Here is a 27,399-nt window from a genome sequence, read left to right as displayed (position 1 = left end):
AAGAGGAGAAGAGATGTGGATAGAGATATTTTTGTAAACATACAAACTCATTAGATGGCACTGAATGATTCATTTATTCACTTGGTTTCAAAGTGCATGATCAGTGGATAATATTACATTTCACAGGTGTATATTAACATGCTAGCTTTTGTATTAGTGAATACATTAATTTTACATACACACTTTCATGACATTAATGCCACTAAGAGAAAAGTAATGCATTGATCAGAAAGTTGAATCATATTACACTCTTGACATACAATGAAAAAATAAAAACAATACTGATTATATTCTTATCCATATATATTATAATACCCAGTAGGTTATACAATACATCTTGCATGAACATGAATAAATGTCAGGAATAAATGGACTTGCTAAGTGACTTGCATTGCTAGTGCATTTCTGACGAGCTACATATCTAAACAAAATAAACACAAACAACGTCCCATGCTATTTTCCTCCAATTTTCCATGTTTTTGGCTGAAATAGTTAACAGGAGTGTATACTTCATTCTGAGTCTCTTTCTCTTATACTTGTTTACTGCAGCAGAACTTTGGTTCATTTCCCTTCAACTGGCAGTGATATATAGATATTAAAACTTATTTGCATCCTGTGCTGAGGATGCTCATGCTTTTCCTGGGCCATTAGCAAAGCCACAAAAAAACATCAACAATGTGCTTCTTTCTGCCTTCAGCTACTGTCTAGGACTAGGTCTTTGTATATTCCTACCCTGCCCATGCTAACACACTGTATGCACCGCCTGTAAAAGCTAACAATTCGCGATTGGCCAAGTTTGAAGGCCATACTCATAATGGCCATGCCCATGATAATAAACAAAAAAGTTACCATGAAGTACTTTGGGTGTTCAGGCACAATGTCACCAAAACCAATGGTGGTCAAGGTGATGAAGGTGAAATAAAAGGCATCAAAATGGCCCATCTGCTTCTCCCAGCGTTTCAGAATTTGACTGCAGACCACCATATATGCAAATACCACCAGCAAGATAACCAGCAGAGGGACTTTAAAGTGGTCCATCTCCTGTCCGATACCGATGAATAACTTAGAGCTGGTTTTGGTAGGTGGTATACGGTCGAGGTCTGGGCATGAGCAGGATTTTGTCAGAGTGCCTTTGAGCTTGAAGTTCTCCTTAATAATCATGCGGTCAAAGATCTCTTTGTTGTTACAAATCTGTACGGAAGTGTGTTTGAGGGACGACTGGGTTTTTATCACCTGTTTAAAGTTCTTTGTCTCATGCACCACAACATCCTGGCTTAACATATAGGTGTCGTTGGTATCAGCACCTTGAAATTGTTTTGGAGGCGTTGCCTTTTCAAGCCTGTGAATGCATGAGCGATGTAACATCCATTTCCTGAAGAACAGGCTGAGGTGAGTGTACGCTTTAGAGAGAAGAACAGCTAAGATATCGCCCACATCTGAGATGACTAGCAGCATGAGAGGGATGCCCACCATCGCATACACGATACAAGCCACCTTGCCTTCATAAGTCACTGGATACATTCGTCCATAACCTGTTATACAAGAAAAACAGAGCGACAGAGCATAACGGAGTTAGAAATTCTATTTCTTACACAATTTCCATTTTCTTCACCCATTAGACCTTATTACTGCCACCTGCTGGATGTCGTTATCAGTTAATCAGTAATGCAATGTGCTAACTACAGTAAAAGTTAAGGTATGTAATTAAGAATATATAATGTTATAATATAAATTATTATAATTATAATGATTCATTATTATATTATTATTATGGCGTAAACTGTCCTCTTAATATGAGGCAATACATTTAAGATTTTAGTAGATTATTTTCATGGTGTCACATGGTTGCTATTTTATTTTATCATGAACTTTTCTTCCCAAAGGTCAAGGACACCTGTTTTTAGTCCAAGCATCAAAGCCAAATGTTTCAAAATTTCAAAGCTATTGAAAACATTAAGTTGTTTTAACTTGGTTAAGCATCTACAATTGCTTTGTCAGACGACAAGTAAGTCTCATTGTTGCCACTGTCTGGGTAGGTGATAATGTCTTTTTTCATCAGAGCAAGTGTCAGAGAGGTTGATGTAAAAAATAATATATACAGAATGAAAGTAAGAGAAAAAGATAGACTCATCTGAACTCATCAGCCTCAAAAACCAATACTCATTAAGGTTAGCTGCTGAGATAATCAAAGCTACGCCCTTCCTAGATAACATAATGGACATCCACAATAGACTGCTGTGTTTGGCACTTTTACAAAATGCTTTTCTGTAAGATTTGCTGAAAGATGAAAGTTTACATTCAGTTAATATCTGAGCTGTGGTTTGCTGTGACTAGATATTTTTTTCCCACATCCTCCCCAGCCATGAATTCAAAAGAACAAAATTTGTCACTGATTAGATACAAAAGACATGTTGCTCCTACAGTTATTCTGAAAAAAAAAACAAAACAAGTAAACAATTAACCTGAGAACAAAAACCATTAATGGTTTTTGGAAATGGCACAATTATCTGTGTCTGAATCTTGTATTTTCCATCCAGGATCACATTATTTTTTAAGCTACACCCTAGTTGGGCTGTGGGTAGGTGACCTGAGTTTGAGTCCAGGCCTCCCTGTTGTTACCTGCTTCACCTACACTTTCCTATCTAAAAAGCTTACAAGTTTTAACAAATTTTAACAAGAAACTTTAACAAGAACTTTTTAAAATAAATTATTCTAATTGTACACTGACTACTAATAAGACAAATGTTTTTTGTTGTTGTTGTTTTTTTGTTTTTTTTTGGGAGTACCCTATGTAAGTATGGTGAGCAGGCACGAAAAGGTCAGATTGCTTTACGGCAGCAACAAATGCACCTATTCAGCTATACACTGTAATTACGACAGTGAATTCCACTCACTTAACTGTAGTGCGCTCCAAAAAATACACAAAACTACATACACAGTTGCTTAATTAACTTTCATAATAACATTTCAAAATATAATATTATTATTTGTGCTTACTTACAGCTGCGTCAATTAAAAAATAATAATGGTATTGTGGGCTCTTCATCCTCAATCTCTTCAATACTACATTTCAATATACGCTTGTTGGACAAGTGCATAATGGTAGAGAACCATAACCATAATCTATATAATTTATCTCTTGGCTTAAACCTAGCTTTTGGCTATTGCATGAGCATTGCAACACAAACAAAATATAGATGTCTTTTCAATGTCTTACACCCTCTACAGGAGTCTCATCCATAGCCTATTACACTCATTGATCTTAATGGATAGCCTATGGATACACATGAATTAATAAAAATATTAAAGGGTAAAAAGTAATCCTTAACATGCAGATGGCGACACCTGTTTTTTGTCTTATCATGGTTAGGCTGGTTACTGAGGGCAACAGGGATATTATGTGTGAACTGGGAACAGCCAAAGGTCAAGCTTCTCATGCAAATAACAAACTCAGTGTTGCATTGAATGCAACAACACTTTGAGACAAACATACAGACTTAAAATATCTTGGTTAAAACCCAATAAAACAGAACACTTTACAAACTTTGTGAAGTTCCAGAAAAACAATAAGACTACTCACCTAAAGTAGTGAACACTGTACAGGAGAAGAAAAGCGAACTGTAGAAGCTCCAGTTCTGATACTTCTCCGTTTCATTACGGAATTCGGTCAAAATATGTTCTATTTGAATTAATAACGCTTCCTGTGTTGAGGCATCTAATTAATAAAATGAAATGAAGCGGAAAAAATGCTAATTAAAAAAATTAAAAAGTAAGCTTAGCATAAATACTACCTTATTTAAAAATACGTAAATATTTACATTACAAGTGAACATTAGTTAGCCTACATTTTATTATATACAGTATCACATAAAAAATAAATGATAGAATCATTTAAACGCATGGAAACCATACAAAGCCTATAGTTTATAATAAATTATCATTTAAATATAAGCTCAAGATAAGACCTGTGTGATTCTGCACAGTTTCCACCACATTTCGCGCCACCGCACGGATCTCCAGCTGCGACTCAGTGTGAGTATTCTTGCTCTCAATTTGTTGAAAGATCTGCGCTCCTAAAACCGCATATAAAATAAGGGATAAAATGAGGAAAACATGAGAAAACAAACGCCAAAACAGTTTCGCGCATCTCCTCTTTGGGTCTGCCTTTCGTTCCTCTTCCACCTCCACGGACATCTCTCAGTCATTCAGAGAAGCGCTAATGGCTGAGGAGACGAGTCTGTCTTCTCATGGCAGTGTGGTCAGGAGCCATATGGACACCACCCCGCTGCAGAAACAAACCACAGACCTAAACTGCCTGTTCAACTTCATGTTTAAGCTTAAACAATGATCTCACTGGAGACACAGCTATACGCTCAGCTGGGAAGTCCATTGTGAAAGCATTGGGAGCGACAGGTGCAGATATGTGAAATTTTAGCTTGGATGCCAGAGCTGCCCTTGACCCCTGATTGGATGAGTCGTTCCCAAAAAAGGGGTGCCTTTTTTTGTCAACGTGAACATATGTGCAAACATTATTTTTGGGTTAACAGTTGTGAAATGATAAAGCTGTCATCAAAGCAAAAGGTGGCTACTTTGAAGAATCGAAAATAACATAATCTGTGTGTATGTTGACCATTAAATGAAATTAATTTAATAGATTAATTTGCTCTCGTAATGATCATCATCCATCATCCCATAAACCTTGTTAGTTTTTTAAAGGCATAATAATATATAAATATTACAATGATCATCACTCATCAAAATGATTTTGTTAGCTGTGAGATGCTGGTCATGACTGCTACAGTATTTTAGTGACTGTGCATTTTAGGTGTGGCCTTTTACTATCTTTACATGTTTAAATTATTTAGAACCATGCTGCCATGCACTTATCTAATAGCCAACATTTGACTCTTGTGCATCTTCAGTGTTTCGCCCAGCAGGGTTGTATGAAAACTCCACCGGATGTTAAAGATGCACTTGATGGGTCACTTACAGCTTAATAACTCACAGTGATGCGCTTGAGAGGAAATGACCTAAAGTCTTACTGAAATCTTTCAGCATGTAAGACTAGACACATATAATAACTATCTATATCAGGACACATCTGCTCTCACTTTCACTTCACATCAAACTTAATCTTAAAACAGAAGCAGTGTGACAGAAGACTACACAACTCATATAAAGAAAACAATGCTGTATCTTTGTATATATAGCTGGCTTTGGAATGATGTAAAGGCAGTCTGAGGCATTGACAGCTCCACTGTCTGGTTAATGTTCTAAATGAGTAAATATTTATGCAGAAAGCCATAGTGTTTGCCACCCACAGATTCCAGATCACCTACTGGACAGATGCAGCTTCTTCATGGCCATCATGGAAAATCATGATGTAATTTTGTTGGTCTTCTAACCCCATGTAAGCAATGAGAATGCTCAGTCTGAGACCAATGCCCTGTACTTGTGTTGGAGTGTTGCGCATCACGGGTGAACACACTGGGACGATCTACACATCCCTTAACCCTTGTGTGCTTGTTTATTTAATATCTTTGCTAACCTCATTGTAAAAATGTGATTAAACCTCATGAGTCTGTATATCATTGGGACATGTGGCATTGCTTTTAGCTGGGTAATAAATGAAAAAATAAAGCTTGAGCATGTTTAACCACTAACTGAAACTGACATTTCTTTCATTTGAGCATCACAACAATACATTTACTGTTGGGTTGTATGCTATGCTATTTTCACCAGCTGTCTGAACAGAGTAGACTAAATTATTTACATATTATTCAAAAGTAATAATAATATGAAACATCATCATGCTGATCTTCTTTTTTTTCAAATACTGCTAGTCTGAATTTGGGTGACACAAAAGTAAACATGAAGGTATGGAAGCCCATTTCTGCAACATAAATGTCATTTGATAAAATCATAATTATGACAAAACATAATTATGGAATTAAAAAGTCAAACTTTTGTGATGAAAAATCATAAAATACAGAAAAAGACAATTATGAGATATGTCAAAATAATGAGATAAAAAGAAATTATTACATAAAAGTCATCATTAAACAGTATTTTTTGAAGCTGTAAATAAAACAGATTATTGGAGTATGTTTTACAAGAAAATACTTTTTCAGTCTCTCTACTTCAAGATTTCATGCTTAAGTGTTACTTGTGAAATTTACTAGCAAAAACTAGGCTAACAGGTGAAAACTTTTATGAAAGTTATGAAGATTATGAAATAAAATGGCAAAATTATAAGATAAATTTTATTAAATTATTACAGAAAAGTCAAAATTACAAAATTAAGAAGTCAATTATGATAAAATTGACATAAAATTGACATATTGTGGCGCGGATGATACAGAACAGCATACTGCATACGGTGATATAGAGAGACACAGAGGAGACTGTTGACAAAGGAATTGTTGAATAAAGTCGTTAATTTTGTTCCCGTCACTTCATATAACCCATATTGCACGTCTGATGGCAGATGGAGTATTCTGACGACGACTTTCATACCTTTTCTGGACTTTGACACTGTTATTTACTTGGCAGTCTATGGGACAGTCACAGGCCTCCCATTTTTCATCCAAAATATCTTAAATTGTGTTCCGAAGACGAACTGAGTTTTTATGGGTTTGGAACGACATGGGGGTAAGTGATTAATGACAAAATTTTCATTTTGGGGTGGAGTATCCCTTTAAGGCAGTTGGGACCACAGTCACCAAGCAAAACATTGGTAACACACTATGCTGCAATGACTGAAATCCTACAGCATCCACAAGGTTACCCTACTCAAGAAGGCACATGTACAGGCCCATTTAAAGTTTGCCAAAGAACATCTAAATAATTCAGAGAAGGCTTGGGAGAAAGTGCTGTGGTCAGGAGACCAAAATTGAGCTCTTTGGCATTAACTCAACTCGCTGTGTTTGGAGGGAGAGAAATGCTGACTATGACCCCAAGAACACCATCACTACAGTCGGATGGTAGAAACATTGTGCTTTTGGGCAGTTTTTCTGCTAAGGGTACAGGATGACTTCACCGCATCGAGGGGCAAATGGATGGGGCCATGTACTGTAAAATCTTGGACAAGAGCCTCCTTCCTTCAGCCAGAACACTGAAGATGGGTCTTCCACATTGACAATGACCCGAAACATACCACCAAGGCAACAAGTGAGTGGCTCAAGAAGACGCACATTAAGGTCATGGAGTGGCCGAGCCAGTCTCCAGACCTCAATCCTACAGAAAATCTGTAGAGGGAGCTGAAACTTCGAGTAGCCAAATGACAGCCAAGAAACCTTAAGGATTTAGAGAGGATCTGTAAAGAGGAGTGGATTAAAATCCCTCCTGAGATGTGTGCAAACCTGGTGACCAACTTCAACAAAAAAGTCTTACCTCTGTGCTTGCCAGCAAGGGATTCTGCACCAAGTACTAAGTCATGTTTTGCTAGGGGATCAAATACTTATTTCACACACTGAAATGCAAATCATTTTCTAACCTTTATATGCGTCTTTTTCTAGATTTTTTGGTTGGTATTCTGTCTCTATACGTTAAAATAAACCTACCATAAAAATTACAGACCCTTCATTTCTCTGTAAGTGGGCAAACTTACAAAATCAGCAGGGGATCATATAAATATTTTCCCAACTGTATTAGAAGGCTAGATTGCTCCAAATACCAAATACCCCTAAATGGGGACAAGGCAAATTTACCTAAGGATAATATGGGCCATATTTACTAAGACGGGGCAAATCAACTTAGAGTCGCAAACAAACAGAACCAGTGATAATCAGGTGAATAGGATTCGCAGAAAGGGGTAAGACATGCTTCTTTTGGGCATTAAATAATGGCACCAATACCAATGAACAGACTACCATAATCTTTAGTAAATCACCATGCATGACTCATTTAAATCTCTCCCATCAATTCTGTGCCTGAAAGGGAAACTCTGACAAATGCGTATGCGATAACGTCAGCCCCAAAAATAACATGTCTTTTCATTGCACATCTTAAGAAAATACTGATTGTAGTTATGTGCTAGCACAAACTGTTAGTAAATCTGGCTGCAAGACAACAAGGTGACAAAAATGATAAAAAATGTGTTTGACTATGGCTTACTTTATGAATATTTCAAATACACTGTACTTGATATTGTGGAATAGTCAACATCTGCTCAATATACTGTCAGCATGAGTGATGCTATATGACTAACCATCTAGATCTAAAAAGTTATTGTCAGGCAGTATTATTTAAAACACTAGCATCTGAAATAAGAGCTGATGAAGAACAGCAGTCATCTAATTGATTCTTGGAGTTAAGTAAAGGGAAAATAATGGCAATTTAGACAATATAGAATATTAAATTTTTTTATTCAATATCTGTCCCACTCCTTGTCTCATATTAAGAGATTGTTTAGCACACAAATAACCTGGTTTACATTAGACAACAAAGTAATTTGACAATGATGGATTTATGATTAAAACATGAAAATGAAACAAAACGACAAAAACAACAACATACATTTACAGTCATCATATCAAAAACCAACACTCTGTTCACTTATCAAGTCAATCAGTTGACAGTGTAACACAAAGCTAAATTAACAGCTTAACAATCTGGATTTCCCAATTAAATAAACACACTTAATTATTTAGTATTTAAAATCTTTTATAACCCAAAACTGGTTTTCATGACTTTTCCATGGTTTAAAAAAAAAAAACACAAAAAAAAAAAAAAAAAACAATAAAAATCTGTGGCATATTGCAGCCATTCATATCCACACTAAATGGTACATGGTGTCGCACATTCACAGGTCTGATTCCACTGTCAGTTTCATATGAAAGACATATCGTAAAACCATCATCAATCAGGCTGTAACTTGGGGGAATAATAAAATAGTGTTTTTACCCTGCAGGTTTATTAGTGTGCAGGTCACTGAAATGCAGCGTGTCAGAAAAGTGTGTGGCTGGGCATCGTTTTAAAGTGCTTCTGATTTAGTCACTGATTGTACATTCACACTTCAGAGACTCATTCAGTCGTTTTACAGGCCTGTCTCACCTCATCATTCAGTCTACCTGTCACAAATACCACCAGTTTCGATTTGGTTCTTGCTCCAGAACATTTACAACACTTCTGGCTATTTAGTAAGAGACTTTATGATTCCCTTTGGCTAGCAAAAGCACATTTTGAGCAGACAAACTTCACATTAAAGCAGAAGCCCTCAAATACCTTCTTTTACCAAACTTCTTTAGTTTTGACAATCTACACAAAAAGGGATAATTTCCTTTGATAGATGAACATGTAATGTTGTACAGTATACAACAATAATACATGTTCTTTAATGTACAGATTACCCGATCTACACACACTTATATCATTAGTTTCATGTGTGATATTGTAAACAACATTCAGTCTGTATGAGTAAATCCTTTCTGTCAAAGAACACGATCTGACATTCCTTAATATCAAGATGGTGTCCAAAGCCTAGCTTCGATTCTCTATGAAAATAATTTTGCAGTAAGAGACTGAGCTAATCTCATATTTAAAACGTTGGTGCATTAAATTAGTTAACAAAACACACGCTGAGGCCATTCATACAAGATGTGTTCTGGTATACTTTTGCAACTTTTTTAAGTTATTTTGCTATGTAAACAACCTTAACAGACATCTTTGACCACAATCACTGCATTTTATGTGTCAAAAACAGTTAAACTATTAAAACATTTCATTTCAATGCACTACGTATACCTTTTTTGAAAGCAAAAACACATCCTGTATGAACAGCCCTTTAGTCATGACAAAATTTGAGCAGTGTTTGGTCAAAATAACACTATATTCTGATCAAAAAACTTCAAAACTAGTAAATCTCCAGTAATGAATAATTGAACATAATTATCCAATTTAAAAGACTAGGAAGTGTGTGTGTGCTCAGGGTTTGATTTGAAGGTTTGCTGCAATGTAAAAGGCAGAACTGAGCTCCCACATTCAAAGCTTCTACAAAAACATACTGCCTCTCTTAATGATTACAGGCTAAACAAAACATTTAGACAATCAGATAGACAACACTGCGGGTTAACACATTATTTACGGTAAATGTTTAAAGCATGTATATTGTGGATGTATTGATGTGTGTGTATATTACATGTGTTTGTACTGTATGATGAAATATATATTTGTGTATGGAAGAAAGGCACTATAAAACACTGAAGCTGTATAGGTTCCAGCTTTCAGCAAGGTACAAATCTAAAAAAGATACTCTATTTGGATGACAACTTTTTTTTGGAAAATAAACCTGCGAAATATTTAGAAAAAATCTTACTCCAGAATTAACAAAATTATTACAAAAAGATGCTTTTTAAAAAGAAAATCTGTTTCTATAAGGGTTCCAGTTTATTCAATACGGTTTTGGCAGGTAAATGAACCATAGATGACCTATTCTGCCAGACCAAGTCCATTGAGAAGACAGCAAAAAGGCTTAGTGCTCAATCAGACAAAGGCCTGGGCATTTTTAATGTTTATAAAGAGCAGCAAATCAAATCCTGTTGTTAGATGCTCTGCTCTACATATACATACCTGCTACAGACGTTGAAAAGCTTCAAATACTACAAAATGATCAGTGTATATGCGTCACAGTGCTCAACCAGTTTTGCAGGGCATGATGGGAAGAGTAGTTTTTCTTTTAGAGTCTCACAGAGCTCCAGCCAATCAGGAGTCATGGGTCATGACTCACGGGAGTCCAGCTTACTGTACTTAACCCGGGCACTCGTCATTGTCTGCAACAAGAACGGCAGCTGGTAGTTTCTAGGCACAATGCCACGGACGTTACTCTCGAAGTACTGGAATGGGCTGAACCACCACACACGAGAGAACAGGTTGCCAGTGGAAATTTCCTTTAGAGCCTATAGGACACCAGAAGAGATCAAGTTTGGAGACAAAATATGTAATGCCACAGTCTTCCAGTTCTTCAGAAATATATCAAATGCAGATGTTACTAAGTGAAGACAGTTACCCAACAACTGTAGCAAAATGTATTTTTAGGTGGCTTGATCAATATAATCAAAGATCATCCATGTATATGTATTAAAATATGTTTTTCTTCATAATCTCTTGATAAATGTCTAATTTATGTATTATATATGTTTTGAATCTTATTTTTATTAATTACTTAGCACCTTATTTTAATACTTAAAATGTGTTATTGTTAGTACATAAATAAAGGTACAAGGTACAAACTCCAAATGTACCTGCTGATTGGCCATTGTATGGTACCACCAGAAGAGGCGTGTGGTCATGAAGTAGGCCAAAACCACATCAATGGTGTAATGATCATGAGCCAACAGGATGCAGAAGATACCGACGGCACTCAGGCACCAGCAGATCCAGTGATACCACCAGAACCTCCGTGGAGAATCTGTTACCCATTAGAAAAAAAAATTGGTATAATAATTTCATGGTGCAGGTAGACGTATGTACCAAACTAATGGTGTAAGTATTTTTGTGTATTGTATAATAATGTGTTTTTAGTGTATATGTCATTGCATTTCATTTCCACTAGATGGCCTTATCAACAAACCAAAACAACGTTCAGAGGCTAAAAATCACATTCTAAAGTATCTTTTGACATGATTGTTTAGGAATAGGTGTACTCACACTCTTTAATAAAGAGGTATGTTAGAGTCAGCATCACTGTGTGTCCACTGTACAAGTAATCTCCACACAAAGAGTGAGAGCCAGTGATTGACAGCCCGCCACCGGCCATCATTTTCATCACCCGCCGTGACTGTGCCTCCCAGTCACCGAAGAGCTGGAACACACACAAACACACAAATATAAGTGTATACAAGCACAAAACGATTTATAGGTAGACAAACAACCAAAATGTTATTTCATTAATACATTATGTTATCCATATTACGTTATCCTCTCTCACAAATTTTGATTCAAAGGAATAGTCCTTCCTTCCAAATAAACTAGGGCAGTGGAGCATTTTGTTTAAAACAAGTACAAACGACATATGACAACAGCACATACACATAAGAGTGAGATACTCCAAAATAAATATTCTGCCTTCACTGCCTTCATTGTATTTTATATTGTTAATGCAGATTTTCTGATACAATGAAATCAGAAACCACAAGGTGTCGGTAAATTCTTTGTATGAAGAGCAGACCGAAATATAGGTCATTAGTCACAGATCATTTTTGCTGCAGCTCTAAAACATCAGTTGCATGTGCATATTTATATTTAGAAGCATGAATGAGATCTGAAATTATGGCAGAGAGCGTGGTTTTTTGATGTCATTTGTTTTCATCTACATGTGGTTTGAGCACTTGACCCTGTTTACACCTGTATTTAGCACAATCCACTTCAGAAAGTAAGCCTATTCTAGATCAACATTAACCTGCATTAAGGTCTAGTTTCAATGACAAACTACAAGTATTGTCGTCCTTCCACAGTTACCTTGGGGGAGCACTTGAAATGCATGCCTGGCACAGGTAATGTCGTAACGTACATGGTCACGCATCTGTACAAATACAGAGTCCCCACAATAAAAAAGAACCGGCGACCGATTATGGACCTGCAAATGGAGAGAAATCAGGGTCAGAAAACAGCCAGATCATAGGATAGGTCACATAGTTTATGGATCTCTATGCTGAAGAAAGCATTCTGGACTGTTTATGAGTCATGACAGGAGATGATTTAAATAAAATAAAAATGGCTTCAAAAGCTGAATTAAATATCCCAATATTTCTTATTTGACTTCTCTCCCTCAACAACTGTTTTTTTTTCTTTGAAGAATGAGGATTCCCACAGCCTTGAATAAACTGGATATAGGAGTAAGTCTATTTTATATTTTATATATATATATATATATATATAGATATATATATATATATATATAGATATATATATATATAACTATCAAATAAAATATTTTTTCTTTTTTAATGTACAGAAACTAGGAGTGGCCATTATTATTATTGTATATTTATTTCTAGTTATGCCAAACTCTAAAGTCATGCAAGTTCTTTAATCAGTATTTAGTGCAGTTTCTTTTTTAATGTACAGAAACTAGGAGTGGCCATAGATTAAAACCACTTGAAAAATGATTAAGGAACTGACCTGTGTTTAAGCAGAAGCCACTGTGTAAACCACAGTCCCACAAGCAGCATGCCATTGATCTCACAGATGGAAAACGCCCACTCCACACGATTGAACAGATCAAAGAATTTATCTGGCAGGGGTGGAGACTCTTCCTTGGGTGGGACACGTTCGTGCACCACTGAGATCACAACTGTTGTTGTGAGGAAGCAGAACAGAGCGTAAAGGAAGGCCACGCCTGTTTTGAACCACTCTGTGGGATACGGCGTGCGCTCCTGCTCAGGCAGCGATGGAATCAAGATGCGAACCGCCTTCGAGTGCAAGCCATTCTTTGGACTGCCGTTGGGGATCTTGCTGTTGCTAACACTAAGGGTGATGCCAGTGTGACCATTGGCTTGGTTACTGTTTTCGTGGTTGTTGTTCTTGTGCGCCTTCATTTGGTTGGTGAAGCGCAAAGTCTCTATACGCTCCAAAAGTTGTCGACCACCCCCCCCACCAACCACAAACAAAAGACATAAAATAAATCCTCACACAGACACAATAAAGAGGGCAGGGCCATCCACATTCCGCAGTGCATCCATGTACTCCTGCATGCCTTCATCAGTCAGCCAATCGGAGACATCACTCGCTGTCCACAGCCTCACCTCCTTCATGTCTGGGTAAGAGAAAGTAGGAAGGCCTTTTCAGGGGTTTCCACTCAGCAGTTTAGTGCCCTGACAGCAGTCATACTGTCTCTGGGACATTGGAAGAGAGTAGCTGGGAGGTCCAATTTTTCACCCCCTCCTCCTCCGCTGTTGTAAAAATTTAGTAATGGCAAAATCTGACAAATTTTTGTAGTCTCAAGGATGCTGAATCCAGTGTGTGCACCAATGTACAGCCCTGAAGAAAGAAAAGCACATACAAGTTAGCTAACAGATCGTGATTTGCTATTACAGAAAAAGTGAGTAATTATTTGCCCTAGCAGTCCTAGAAAACAACAAAAAAAATTCTGACAGTTACACAGACATGTGTGTGTGTCACAAGCATACATCCTGTTTGATAATTTGGCCCAACGACAGTAACTGTGGAACACAGTGTGTGTGTGTGTGTGTGTTAGAGGAATATATATAGGCAATATTCATTGTTTGTTAGAGTATTTCCCAACCATAGCAACTGTAGTTCAGCAGTATGGGCAAAAAAAAAACAAAAAAAAAAATGGCCAAACCACACTGACACACCCGAATCTGAATCACCATCTTAATCTACAACAGTTCTTCAGTAGAAAAAGAGCACATTTGCTTCTCCAGAAGACAGCACTACTGAAAGTCAGTGTGATTATAACTTAATAACAAATGTATTAACATTAATTTAATTTAAATTGAAATGGAAAGAAAATGATGCAATCTGCTTAATACATAATTACATAAATACCAACATACATAGTTCAAAAGTTTGGGGTCTGCAAGATTATTAAATATTTTTAAATAAGTCACTTATTTTTACCAAGGCTGCATTTACTTGATACAGTAAAAACTTTAATGGTATAACTACTTTACAATATCCATAAAAATTCATAAAAATTACCTAATTTGCAACCAAACAATACTCCAGTCTTCAGTGTCACATGATCTTTCAGAAGTCATTCTAACAAGAAAAATTTCAGCCAAACAAAATTTTAAGGTCCAATTCTTACTATTAACTAACTAATAAGTAGGACTTTTCCCTCAGTAAACTCCAAATTTGCTGTAAAAGGATCCAAAATTTGGATGCTTATTAGTAATAGCCTGCGCGTAACGCCGCCGCGCAAGTAGTTGTTATCAAGTTTAGGGCTACTGGTGAACGATTGCGAACTGAATGTATTGTAGGATAAGGGGATCTAAAAAAATAATATATGAGTATAACTTTGTACATAAAAAGGCATTGTAATGTAAAAATGTGGTTTATAAGTACTAACAAAAACCCAATATGCTAGTAATGCATGCTAATAAGCAACTAGTTAAGAGTGAGAATTAGTCACTAAAGTATTACAAATATTTCTTATTTATATCAACGTTGAAAACAATGTGTTGCTTAAAATTGTGTAAACTGTGATACACTTTTTTCAGGATTCTTTGATGAACACAAAGTTCAAAAGAGCAGCATTTATTTGAAATAAAAATCTTTTGTTACATTTTTAAAAAATGTACTGTCACTTTTGATGAATCCGTGCTGAATAAAATTATTAATTTCCTTTTATAACATCTTATTGACACAAAGGTTTGTATATATTAACAAATACACTTTACTAATACTTATAATCAATACTTCACAATGAATCAAGGGATGAGTCAAAACATATGATTAATAAAACATGAATTCCAATATTCATTTGTCCAATGAGAAAAAAACTCCTTTTTTAAAAAGTTTGTAATTTTGTAATTCATCTCAGAGCTGTTCGGTTTGATTCAAAGCTGGGAGAAATAGGAACATGAATGGGAAAATACCTCCTGAAGCAACAGTGGGCAGTCACTGTCACTGCTTTGTTCTATTTGTATATATTGTTAGGTACATAAAGTGTAGCTCATTGTAGAGCTGTACAAACTTTATTTAAAAGTCAATACTTCCAGCTTTGACTATGCATATTGACTCAGGACATATAGATAGACAATATATTACTTGTTACGTAATAACTACACCACACACACCCTGAGTGTTCTGAAATGCAGATTACGATTCTACCTGCCAAGCTGTAACTTGAATGTGTGTGTAATTAAGCATGCAGCAGAATACAAAGAGCAGAGAGATTAAAAGTCTCTGACTCAACACTATGTTTAGAAGACCTTTGGTTATTAGATCAGATTAGATCACACACACCCACACACACAAAGCATAACCACCCAGAACTGAGAAACAACAACAACTAAATAGCAACTTGGAAATGATGCCAAAAAAACCACAGGCCATATATGTCAGATGACCAGCCAACCATTAGCTTTCATCCTTTTAGCAGATCTCTGTTGCTTTTAGAGAAATAACCAGTGGGTAAGAAGCAGTTTAGTTTTCCACAGTAACACTTCCTTTCTTGAAATATCTTTTTGCATTTTAAAAGTGTAAAAGTTGAATTTTAACTTAGGCGGTTAAAATTCAACTTGATACTGTTAGTAAATTTTTTTTAAAAACATTTAGTAGTTAGAAAACAAGGGTCACTTGAGCAAGTTCAATTCTGTTATATAAACATTCTTAAAATTCAGGACACACTGCTCATTCTGTTTTGCCAACCCACTCTGCAACATATATTAGCCAGCATTAATCTTTAGAGCCTCTCTACTTGACATTTTCGTTTTAATAGTCCTAAAACAATGCATTTCCATTTAATACGATTAATCATTAACAATGAGTGTTCAGATGTTAATTATGTGTGCATCATTGCAGTTTGTTCCAGTTTTTCCAGTAAGCTATCTACATTAATGTGTAAATGAATGAAGCACACTGGATTAAAAAAGCCTCAAATAAACAATGAACAAACTGACATGAATAAACAAATCTCGCCTTGACCCACTAAATAAACCTGCTCATTAAGATTTTCTATAAAGCCTCATTTAACACTGCTGCTGATTCTCCGTACACAAACCAAACACACAGCCTTTCTTCCTCAAAGGGTGACATCCAAAACAGCTATGAATGAAAAAGCGACAGCATTTGATACAGAAAAAAAAATAAAAATAATAATAATCAAGCAGATGTTGTGCGAGAACACCCATGTGGATAAACACAGACTTCAGTATACACAGCTGACAGTACAATAAAAAACCTGCATGACATGATATTTAATAAATTAAAAATTAAAAAACCTCTCTTGACAAACACAAGGCTTTCAGTTCTCAACAGCCTACACCAGGGGTCTGCAAGTAAGTTTGACATCAGGCCAAAAACATACCATTTTCGCCACTACATGGAGGGCCAGAACACAGTCAAAGGATCATTTTAAGAAATTCATTGATGAAAAATCCAACTAGAATTGCTTGTGACAGACTGTTACAGTGTCTTTTGTTACTGGTAGTGCACAGTATTATATTATACATTATAATGTGTAATATATACATAATATTATAGCAGGACCAAGAAAAACATTTGACTGTTTGATAATTACTGCATCAAGGAAAATCAACTGCAGAATTTATGGAACTAGGCCTGTCACGATAACAACTTTTTGTTGTGTAATATATTGCCCCAGAAATAATTGCGATAAATAATATTATTATCATTTTAAGACCATTTTAAGCCACTGAATATATAATCATAATATAAAAGCATATTAATGCAAGAAGGCCAACACACTTTCAAATGACAAGAAACTTTTAATTGTTAAGAATATTTAGATCGTGGAAATTAAGTATTAAAATATTAGATACCTTAAAAAATTGAATAAATAGTAAATAAGGGGAAGTTGTGGCCTAATGGTTAGAGAGTCGGACCACGACTGAGGTGTCCTTGAGCAAGGCACCGAACCCCCAACTGCTCCCCGGGCGCCGCAGCATAAATGGCTGCCCACTGCTCCGGATGTGTGTTTACGATGTGTGTGTGTTCACTGCTGTGTGTGTGCACTTTGGATGGGTTAAATGCAGAGCACCAATTCTGAGTATGGGTCACCATACTTGGCTGTATGAAAATTCACACTCTCACTAAAATTAACACATCATACATAAAAACTAAATTATTGGCAAAACCATAGATAGCGTCAACAAACAGTCTAACCTAGTAAGTTTGACATATACAGAAAAATTTTTATTTATTGGCAAAAAGGATCATCCACCATAGATAGCTTGTCAACAACAATACGAACATTTAGAACAGCTGCGTATTGAGGAACAGAACTTTGACCAAATGAGCTTTAAAAACAACATTTTTGCATGTCTTAAATTTGAAACACAAATTAATGGCATAGATGCAAGAGCTACCTTTATTTTTATGTAGTTGCTCTGTGAGTTTTGATTACGTATCATTTTACATAATATTAAAACAAATGGCCTCTTAACACACCTGGCTCAGTTCCTATTCACAAAGGGTGGCAAATATTTACAGAACATATACAAGGACACAACTCCTAGACAAATGTGCATGCAAGCAAAAGAAAAAGAGATCACTACGAGCTAGTGATGTGAATAGAAGAGTCATCTAGCCATTAAAGTCCACGTCAATAATATTGTCCATTCTTTAGTAGACAGTCCAACCAATGGAAAGGTGGAAACAGTCATGTTTGTCATTGGTGAAACTTTTGTTTAACAGATGACACACTTGAAATGAATGAAAAACACACCTGCTACCACAAAAGAAACCCCTGCAACCATTAAGACTAGACATAACCAATTTTACATAAAGACCAATCATTGGCCAAACAGGACACAATGACACACACACACACACACACACACACACCTGTGCAGGTCAATACACATATAGTAGTGATGCGCGGGTCATCTCATAACCGCGGACCACACGGGTAACCTGCGGCTCGGGTAAAGAAATTGGCACTTTACTTGCGGGTCGGATTGGGGCGGGTCATTAAAAACAAAATAAAAAACATCCATGTATGTTGCGTTCAATTCCCTATAGCCTATATTAAATATTTGGAAAATATATTTTCATATTTTATTAGGTTATTTGATAAGGTTATAATACGAAGGTCTACTTGCGTGATGTCCACGATGCGCCGGTCATCTCATAACACGCGGACCCCGCAGGTCGGGTTGGGGTGGGTAAAGAAATTGTACTTTCTTTGTGGGGCGGGCCAAATATTTTCATAAAAGCGGGACCTGCGGGTTGGAAAAAAATCTGACCCGCGCATCACTAACATATAGGACATCTAAGCACATACTCTTGGTTTCTAATTATCACACTATGTGTACTGGCAGAAAAGCCTCAGTTCTCTTTAAAGTCATGGCAGGAATAAATAGCTTATTTGCCTTTACTCAAAATTAGTACACTAGGATTTGCTTACAACTGGACATTCTGGTTCATATTACATTTTACAGGCAGTTAAATGCATCATGCATCATGCCAGTAAAAGCCATCTGGCATCCCATACAATTCTAAATCATTGTCATTTCAGAATTATAGAATTGCAATATATAGTTATACATTTGTGGCATCTATACTTTTAGGTTTGGTTTAGGGCTGTCACGATTACGAAATTTGGCTGACGATTAATTGTCTAAAAATAGTCACGGTTATTGGGATTAATTGTCTGTTTTAGGTCTTTGGCAATTATCATGATTGTCTGTTTTTTATGGCTTTCATTATATAATTATGATTAATTTAAGGGTTCAGTAAATAATTATGATGTTATCTTTTAATCTTTTTTGAGTTATTATTTTGCAGTGTAAGATTACATAAAATACTAAATTACTTAAAATACTAAATAAAAGCCCAAAAATTAAAAACAAAATCTGATGTCTTTTCCTATCGACCATCCCAAAATATATATATCTCCTCTCATAAATAAAAGCAAAACACAGGGATCTTGGGCTTAAAAAGGCTGGTGACCACAAAGCCTGCATCTAATATACAGGTACACATTCGTTTTTCTTTCTACTGTTTACTTTCACTTTAGACATACCCAGCTGTGTTTATATATAAACCTTGTGTGTTTTTGACAGTATTAGTGCAATCATACCCGAAATATAACTTAATCCAGTAATCAGAAATCATGTGCGAGCCTTTCAGCTGTACACACTCAGAAAAGCTGCTTGTCAGAACACCACACGAATGAAATGTTTAATGTACTTTTGTGACTGCGAATAAGTGCAGTGTCCACACAGTCGCACACCTCTAGTCCAGGCCCTTGTCATTTCTATGCTGGACTACTGCAAAGCCCTTCTGTCTGAACTTCCATCATGCGCAATCAAACCTCTACAAATAATTCAGAATGCAACAGCAAAACTGATTTTCAATTAGCCCAAAAAGGGCCCATGTCACACCTCTCTCTTAATCTCCCTGCACCGGCTACCAGTTTAAGACATATATTTCATATATTTAAGAAGTTTAAGACATTGATGCTTGTGTATAGAACAGCACCTTCCTACTTCCACTCACTCTTATGAGTCTGCATCTACTCCAGAAGCGAAGAAAACAAAAATAACAACTTTATTCAACAATTCCCTTTGTCAACAGTCTCCTCGGTGTCTCTCCATATCATCGTACGCTGCGAATGCTCTTCTGTATCATAAGCGCCACAAGGAATGCGCTGTTTCTACGTGTATTTAGCTTTGATTTGAAAGAAAACAGCGCATCCTTGTGGTGTGGATGACACAGAAGAGCATACGCAGTATATGGTGATATGGAGAGACACAGAGGAGACTGTTGACAAAGAAATTTTTGTTTTCTTCGCATACATAAGCTTGTACTAATCTGAACAATGTCTGAAATCTTTTATTAGAGCACTTAATGTGTTTAATTGCCTCTTTATGGTGAATCGCTTGTATTCTTCAAGTCGTTTTGGATAAAAGTGTCTGCTAAATTAATAAATGTAAATGTAGTTGCATAAGGATAGTTGCATTCACATCACCATTTCATAAAATTGCAGAAGTGGACACGGAGTTATTACCAAACTTACCTCAAGAAATCATACAAAATCAGTTTTATCAATTGTGAAATTTTGCCCAATTTTTTTTTACTTGTTATCTAAAAACTAAAATCTGAATGATGACATTTAAAAATTCGAATTGTACAGATGACATAAGCATTTTATGTCCTTTTATGTCCATTTTGTTTTGTAAGAGAGAGGTTGTGGGAAAGCAAATGTTTCTTTAGAGGAGGAAAGCAAGCCATCTACTAAAATCTCCAGCTGTGCTCTGCAAGTGTGTGTGTGGATTTTTCCATTAGGAGACGTTTTCAGTGTCTGTCTCTGTGATTCAGAGATGAAATAAATCATTTTTGCTCTACCAGCCCTGCATAAGGAAATTACAGACTTCAGAAACAAGTTACAGCACAGGTTAATTCATCAGTGCTTCCAAGACTAAGACATCAACACTGTTTTGGTACTCTCCTTGCTATTCTGCCCTACATCTACAGCCCACATCCTCCTCACAGATGTGTACCTTTACATAGCCCTGTGAGCCTGAATCCACCACATATGCTATTTTTGTTGTGTTTATTTTCATTTATGCATTAGGCAAACACTTTTATCCAATGCATCTTACAGTATCAGATTAAAATATTCATGTTTCCTTGGAATCAAACCCATAGCCTTAGCATTGCACTACCAAATACAGGCTAAAGGAACGCAGCTTAAACAGCTGATGCCAGTGGGATTTCTAATGATCTATTTATATGAAGAGATAGAAAGTGCTTTATTTAAAGTTCAGTGCAGTTATAGGGATAGTTCACCCAGAAATGAATATTTTGTCATCATTTACTCACGCTCAAGTTGTTCCAAATCTGTATGACTTTCAACCTTCTGTGAAACACAAAAGAGGATATTTCTGAAGAATGATTCAACTGTCTTTGTCGATAAAATTAAAGTCTATGGGGTCCAAAACAACACCGAACTCTATTCAATGACTTTCCTTGTATGGACAAATAAGTAAATAAATAAACAAATGAATGAAACTCTGAGACATTTCTCAAAATATCTTCTTTTGTGTTCCATAGAAGAATATCCTACAGCAGGGTTTCCCAAACTGATGTTTGGGAACCAGTGGGGTTTCTTAAGAAAACTGCAAGGAGTTGATGAAAAGCTAATAATTCATTAAGTCACAAAAATATAAAATAATTTTTATTAAAATAAAACACTTAAAAAACATTACATATTTTAATTGTTTACTGCATGTCATGTGACATATGACATTAAAGAACCATGATTATGCAAATGTTTTGAAATATTTAAATATTAACTTCTCGGGGGTATTTGTGGTCAAAGTACAAGTAAATTTGGAAATCCCTGTCCTACAGGCTTGTAACAGCATGAGGGTGAAAAAATGAAAATATAAATAAAAAAATAAATAAATAAAAATAAATAAATAAATAAATAATAATAAATATATATATATCATATATATACATTAGATACATTAGATATACATTAATATATCACATATATATATTAGATACATAAAATATAAGGAATGAATTACTTCTGACCCAGCAATTTTGGTGGACTATGCAAACACACATAACTTTTGCTATCTCCTTAAAGAAAACCATTTATGAAAGCTGTCCATTGTTGCATAAGTCTTGTGGTTCCCACACCTGCCCTGTGTATGTGGAAAATAAAACATAGCGGCTGATACTCTAATCACCAAAATACAGTACTTTATTTTCTCACACCTTGAAATGAAATACAATTTACAGTAACTGTAACTGCTGTTATGCAAAACATGTACTCCTTCTTCAGTGACCTTGACAAGGTCATCTTTCAACCCAGCTACTCTAAACACCTGCAACTCTAGGTACAAACTCCCAAAACCTCCCCTCTTCCTGTTTGCACTTTAAATGTTTTTGTTAATTAACCTTATGAGTATGCATTCTCTCCCTAACCATCCCCTAAGCAGGAACTATCTGACCTCTACATAACTTAGACACTTTGTCCCAGAAATCACAACTCTTCCCCGCAGGTCACACATTCATAATTTAATAACTCAACCGCAAAGCACTTCCTTGAATTTAAATTCATTTCTACACATTTCCAAATTTCTCTTCCTTATTTTCTTTTTCTATTCCACTTTTCCTCCTACATGTGGTTTCTTTTAATTTAGCTTGCAATACCACACCATTCATTTGTTTAAACAAACCACCAGTAACTGTTATGTAGTGTAAACCATGGACAGTTTATTGTAAACATTTGCTTTGGCGTACTGTTTACCTTGCATTGTTTGACTATAACATACTGAACAAAAAACAGACACATCCATAAACACCGGCACACCAAAACCAAACTGTCATTAGTGTGTAAAGAGTGAAATGTCTCATGATGTAATCTTTATCATTCAAATTACAAGAACACACAGTCTTCTGTGCCACAAACAGAGGGATAGTGAGTGCATTTGGGTGATTTATTCCGCAAGGGGCAGATATTAAATGATCTTTGAGGGCTGATCAGGTCTCCCAAAACATGCTTAATAGTTGTTATTACCTCATTATACTCACTCACCCTGGGCCAGTACTTTAGTCTGCACGTGTTGGAAATAAGATTAAATTCTGATATTTAACCTCCTTAATATGCACCGAGTACAGTAATCGTGTTTTTTTATGCATGTGATGAAGTGAAGTGTGTAATCAGTGCATTAACTGGTTGAAAACACTGCTGGAATACTCCAGAGTTTTGAGCTTAAAACCACATCAAAACACCACCTGCCATCTAAATGCACTAATAGAAGCTTTACTAACATTCATACAAATGCGAATGCGAGGTATAGTCGCCGTTTGTTGGAACAGATGGAAAAAGTGAAACAAACAGATGACTAGAAGAGCCAACACACCAGAAAAATACAGAAACTTGCCCCAAACATATACACTTTCACTTGTGGTCTGTGACAACAGGGGGACCTAATAATGTCTTCTATGATATATTGTCTACTTATTAAAAAAAAAAAAAAAAAATTCTGGGTCCCATGAATTTAAGGCTCTGCTTGTGAACGTTGTTATTAACCTCACTGGGATATTGATGATAAAAATACAGACCTCTTCCTATAATTAGACTGTATATGACATTTCACTTTAAGTAGGACAAATTGTATGATAGGAAAAAAACAGGGACAAGAGCATGTGTGTCTGAGTAAAAAATGAAAAACAGAGATAGAAAGAAAAAAAACACTGACAGAGAAGGGTGGCACGTGAAAGAAACTGAACAGACATGTTACAATGACTCCACATCCTCATATATTCATTGCAAAACCACATAAATCACGAGTTTTAATTTTACATCACATCTAACTTAAAAAAAATCACCTGATTGTTTAAGATTACACAGATATGTAGAATAACACACCTCACTATGGAAATCAGAGATTTATATCTTTCTTAAAATAAGCCTAAATGTGAAACACGCCGAGGTGAGCATTTTGTTATCTCCCTCTTTCCTGCTCTCCTTCCCAGTAATTAGAAACACATTTTTTTCCTCACTATACAACTTCCATGATGTGGCCCAGTTTCATGTCATTCCTGAGAGAAAAAAAAAGTGGTTTAGGCACTCTTCTGCTTCTTTAGACAGAAACAAACTGTAAGAATTCGAACTATAGAATTGTGGCCATCACAACAACACAGAAAACATCTGACTCCAGATTTTATTCTCTTCATTCCATCAAAAAGATCAAGCAACCCTCTATGTGGCTTAAGACCAGCTGTTTTAACACTCTTATCAAAACGATGTGATTTTAGAGCCTTTTGAAAGGTCAATATTCTCTTCCAGATATTCTGCATGTAAACACAAGCACAAGGTCAAAGTCCTCACTGCTGGCAGTAAATGAAGTATCAGCTGTGAAGACACAGCAGTAGTTTTACAGCTTAAGTGGACAAATGTTAATCAATCAGAAATGAATAACTAGAGAGGGTCATGTAAGATAAGGTCTTACTCAGGTGTATCTGGATTCAGAGTGCAAAGAATTCACTGAAGTCGGGGACAAATAATATTTTGCCTGCCACCATTTCAACAGACCTGGAAGTACAAAGGAATAGTTTGCCTCAAAATGAGTACTCTGTCTTCTGCTCAACCTTTTGCTGTTACAAACTCCTATGACTTTCTTTTTTTCTTAGAACACAAAAGGAGAAGTTAGAATAACAGACTCAGTCACTATTAATTTTCAGTTTATGGAAAAGTATGGAAAGAAGTGAATGTTTTTCTAACATCTGCTTTTTTTATTCCCATAAGAAAACAGGAAGATGGAAAAACATACAGGTTTGGAACAATGCTGGAATGATGTTTGGCTTGATGCCATTTAGGTTAAAGGGGTGGGGGGGGGGTTGTCTAATGCTATTTCATGCATTATGATTTATGTATACTGCTAAAGAGTTACATTCTCATGCTAAACATGGCCAAAGTTTCAAAAAAACGATTTGGACGTATGGCGGGGTATTTCCAGAGATTGTCTTACTATTGGGAGATGAGAGGGTCTGTATTACTTACTATTGGAGAAAGCATAACGGTCAACTTAGATCATGTGTGCCTTGATAACCAATCACATTACAGCCTTGATGTCACTGAATTTCAGTCAAAGCTGTGCGACACTCAATCGCTGTTTACGGACACCATAGGAATAAATGAAAAAGGCCATAAGCTATCCCACCTGTCGCAAAAAGTCTGTGACTTCTCTTATAAAACTTTTTTGTTGTAAACATTAAAAATAGTTAAATCCAAAACTATTGTTTAGTGTAAAACATGTTGAAGTTTAGCCAATTCATTAAATGATAAGCCGTTTCCTCAAAAAAGCTGTTTATTCAGCATAGTGAAGCCTCCCCTCTTTTGACATCCATTCAAAAAACGGTCTCCTTCCCCACGTACTGGCAAAGCGGAAACGTTAGCATTAGCCGTTACACTTTTTTGGCTAAAGGTTGCAGGCTTGCCTTCAAGTGGCTTTGGTATTCCTGTGCCAAATACACTACTTCCAGGTTCGTATAAGTTTCTGAAAGTTCTTTTTGAGCATGGCCCTTCATGACATCATGCAGGGCAGAATTCCTTGTATGGGCACTTCTTCCGGAAGAGCGCGCAAACGCACACACACAGCAACCAGAGGCTCAAAAACCTGCCTGGAACGCGGCATAAGTGCTCTGGACTCTTTAGCTCCTCCCACGGCACGCCTCCAGGAACTCGGCTGTTTTCAGACTCAGAGAGAATAGTAAAGCTGTATCTTTCTTTTATAAATCTGATAAATCTAAAGACTCTTTGAAGATATGAAGGATGCAATACTACTATTAAGGTACTCAAGATTACCACGAGCGAACATTGCCTGAAACTGTGTGTGTGTGTGTGTGTGTGTTATGTCCCCTTTAATGAAAAATGTGTTTTAAATACGCTTATTTTACAAATAAAATATCGTTTTTAAGTACAAAGTATCCAACAACATTTCAGTGAACATAAAAATTAGAAAACACAGTCCGAGTGCGCTAAATGTGTACATTCGCGAACAAAAATCGCATTTGCTTTAGGAGGCAACTGCCGCTCGATCGCGTGTCATCGGCAAATACTGTCATTATTTATCGTTTTATTGCACTTTACACTTCACAATATAACACGAAAATTGTTAGTGTTTAGTATAAAACGTATTTAAGATGGTTAGCGATAACACCAACGAAAACCGGTTTATTTTGCGCAGAAGATTTCAAGCAGAAAACATTTTTAAGTGACCATTTAAAAGGCACTGAATATTTCTCGCACAGAACTTTACATTTTTGGGTGAACGATCCCTTTCGCGTTCGGTGGCATATTTGGCAACGGTTTTAAATAGGACATGTTAAATCGGACTGCGTAAACAACAACCCCAGAAAGCAACATGTGGGCCACTCAGCCTCTAACAAACTGAATCACCCACTTTTTCGCACTAGGCTCATCCGGTTGTCACTCATCACTTTGAGTTACATAAATTGTTACGGTTCTCGTCAACTGACTCGTCTGGCGCGAGAGCAGCGTGACACTTTATTACGGCCATCGAGATCACGCGCAATTATGACAAATGCTTTCCATTTTTACGTGGCAAAAGCTACCATTCCCTCTCGGTGTGTCGTGTCAAAGCAGCTCTTTAGAAACGATAACTTGGTGGTCCAGATGATTAGGCAAGCGATTAAAGAGAGATTACACAGCAAAGGATCACTCGATCCTAGTGGAAAATAAATTCCCCTAGCCCACATCGGGCGGTTATGAGAGACCTATAGAGGACTAATAGACGTCAAAATACAAGAAATGTGTTCTTAGAGAGGCCCGGGGAGAGTAAAGAGCAAAACAGCTCCGTTGAGTGGAACTCACCGTGTTGTTATTTTTTACAAAGCAGACTTGTAGCTCGTCCGATCCTGAGCAGAGGCGATCCCGATCCAGGCCAAACCAATACGCCTCTCCCGACAACCCTGCTGTCGCGTAATCTATCCCCGTAAGATGAGTGTAACTGTGTAACTGTGTTGTGATGGGGTTGGTGTTTTTAGCCGCGTACACCAAGCAGGAGACGTGCGCGTCAGGGGGCGGATTTAAAGCGGTCAGACCTGCGAGAAGAAGAAGAAAGAGAAGGGAGGGGGATCCCTTCTTCTCCCACTGCCCGTGACGTAGTACTCCCCGCCCCGCCCCCTCTTCGGAGTCCAACCAGAACGGAACACTGGATTAATCTGTATATAAGTGTGTTAAATATTAAATATATTGAATATATG

The 27,399-nt window shown here is 36.5% G+C and overlaps 1 protein-coding gene and 1 pseudogene across 1 annotated transcript; both read right to left on the bottom strand.

Moving 5' to 3' along the window:
* Positions 1-66: 66 nt before the first annotated feature.
* LOC109108417 (potassium channel subfamily K member 18-like) lies at positions 67-4,673 on the bottom strand. Its single transcript, XM_042773989.1, has 3 exons — positions 3,966-4,673; positions 3,581-3,715; positions 67-1,532 (listed from the first exon to the last, which is right to left on the bottom strand). The coding sequence occupies exons 1-3, from the start codon at positions 4,192-4,194 to the stop codon at positions 694-696; spliced, it is 1,203 nt and encodes a 400-aa protein (XP_042629923.1). The 5' UTR covers positions 4,195-4,673; the 3' UTR covers positions 67-693.
* Positions 4,674-8,347: 3,674 nt separating this feature from the next.
* On the bottom strand, positions 8,348-27,287 carry LOC109108029 (annotated as a pseudogene).
* Positions 27,288-27,399: the final 112 nt, after the last annotated feature.

Source organism: Cyprinus carpio, chromosome A17 (assembly GCF_018340385.1).
Source record: "Cyprinus carpio isolate SPL01 chromosome A17, ASM1834038v1, whole genome shotgun sequence".
In the NCBI taxonomy this organism is placed as follows: domain Eukaryota; kingdom Metazoa; phylum Chordata; class Actinopteri; order Cypriniformes; family Cyprinidae; genus Cyprinus; species Cyprinus carpio.
This window is presented reverse-complemented; position numbering and strand designations above follow the sequence as displayed.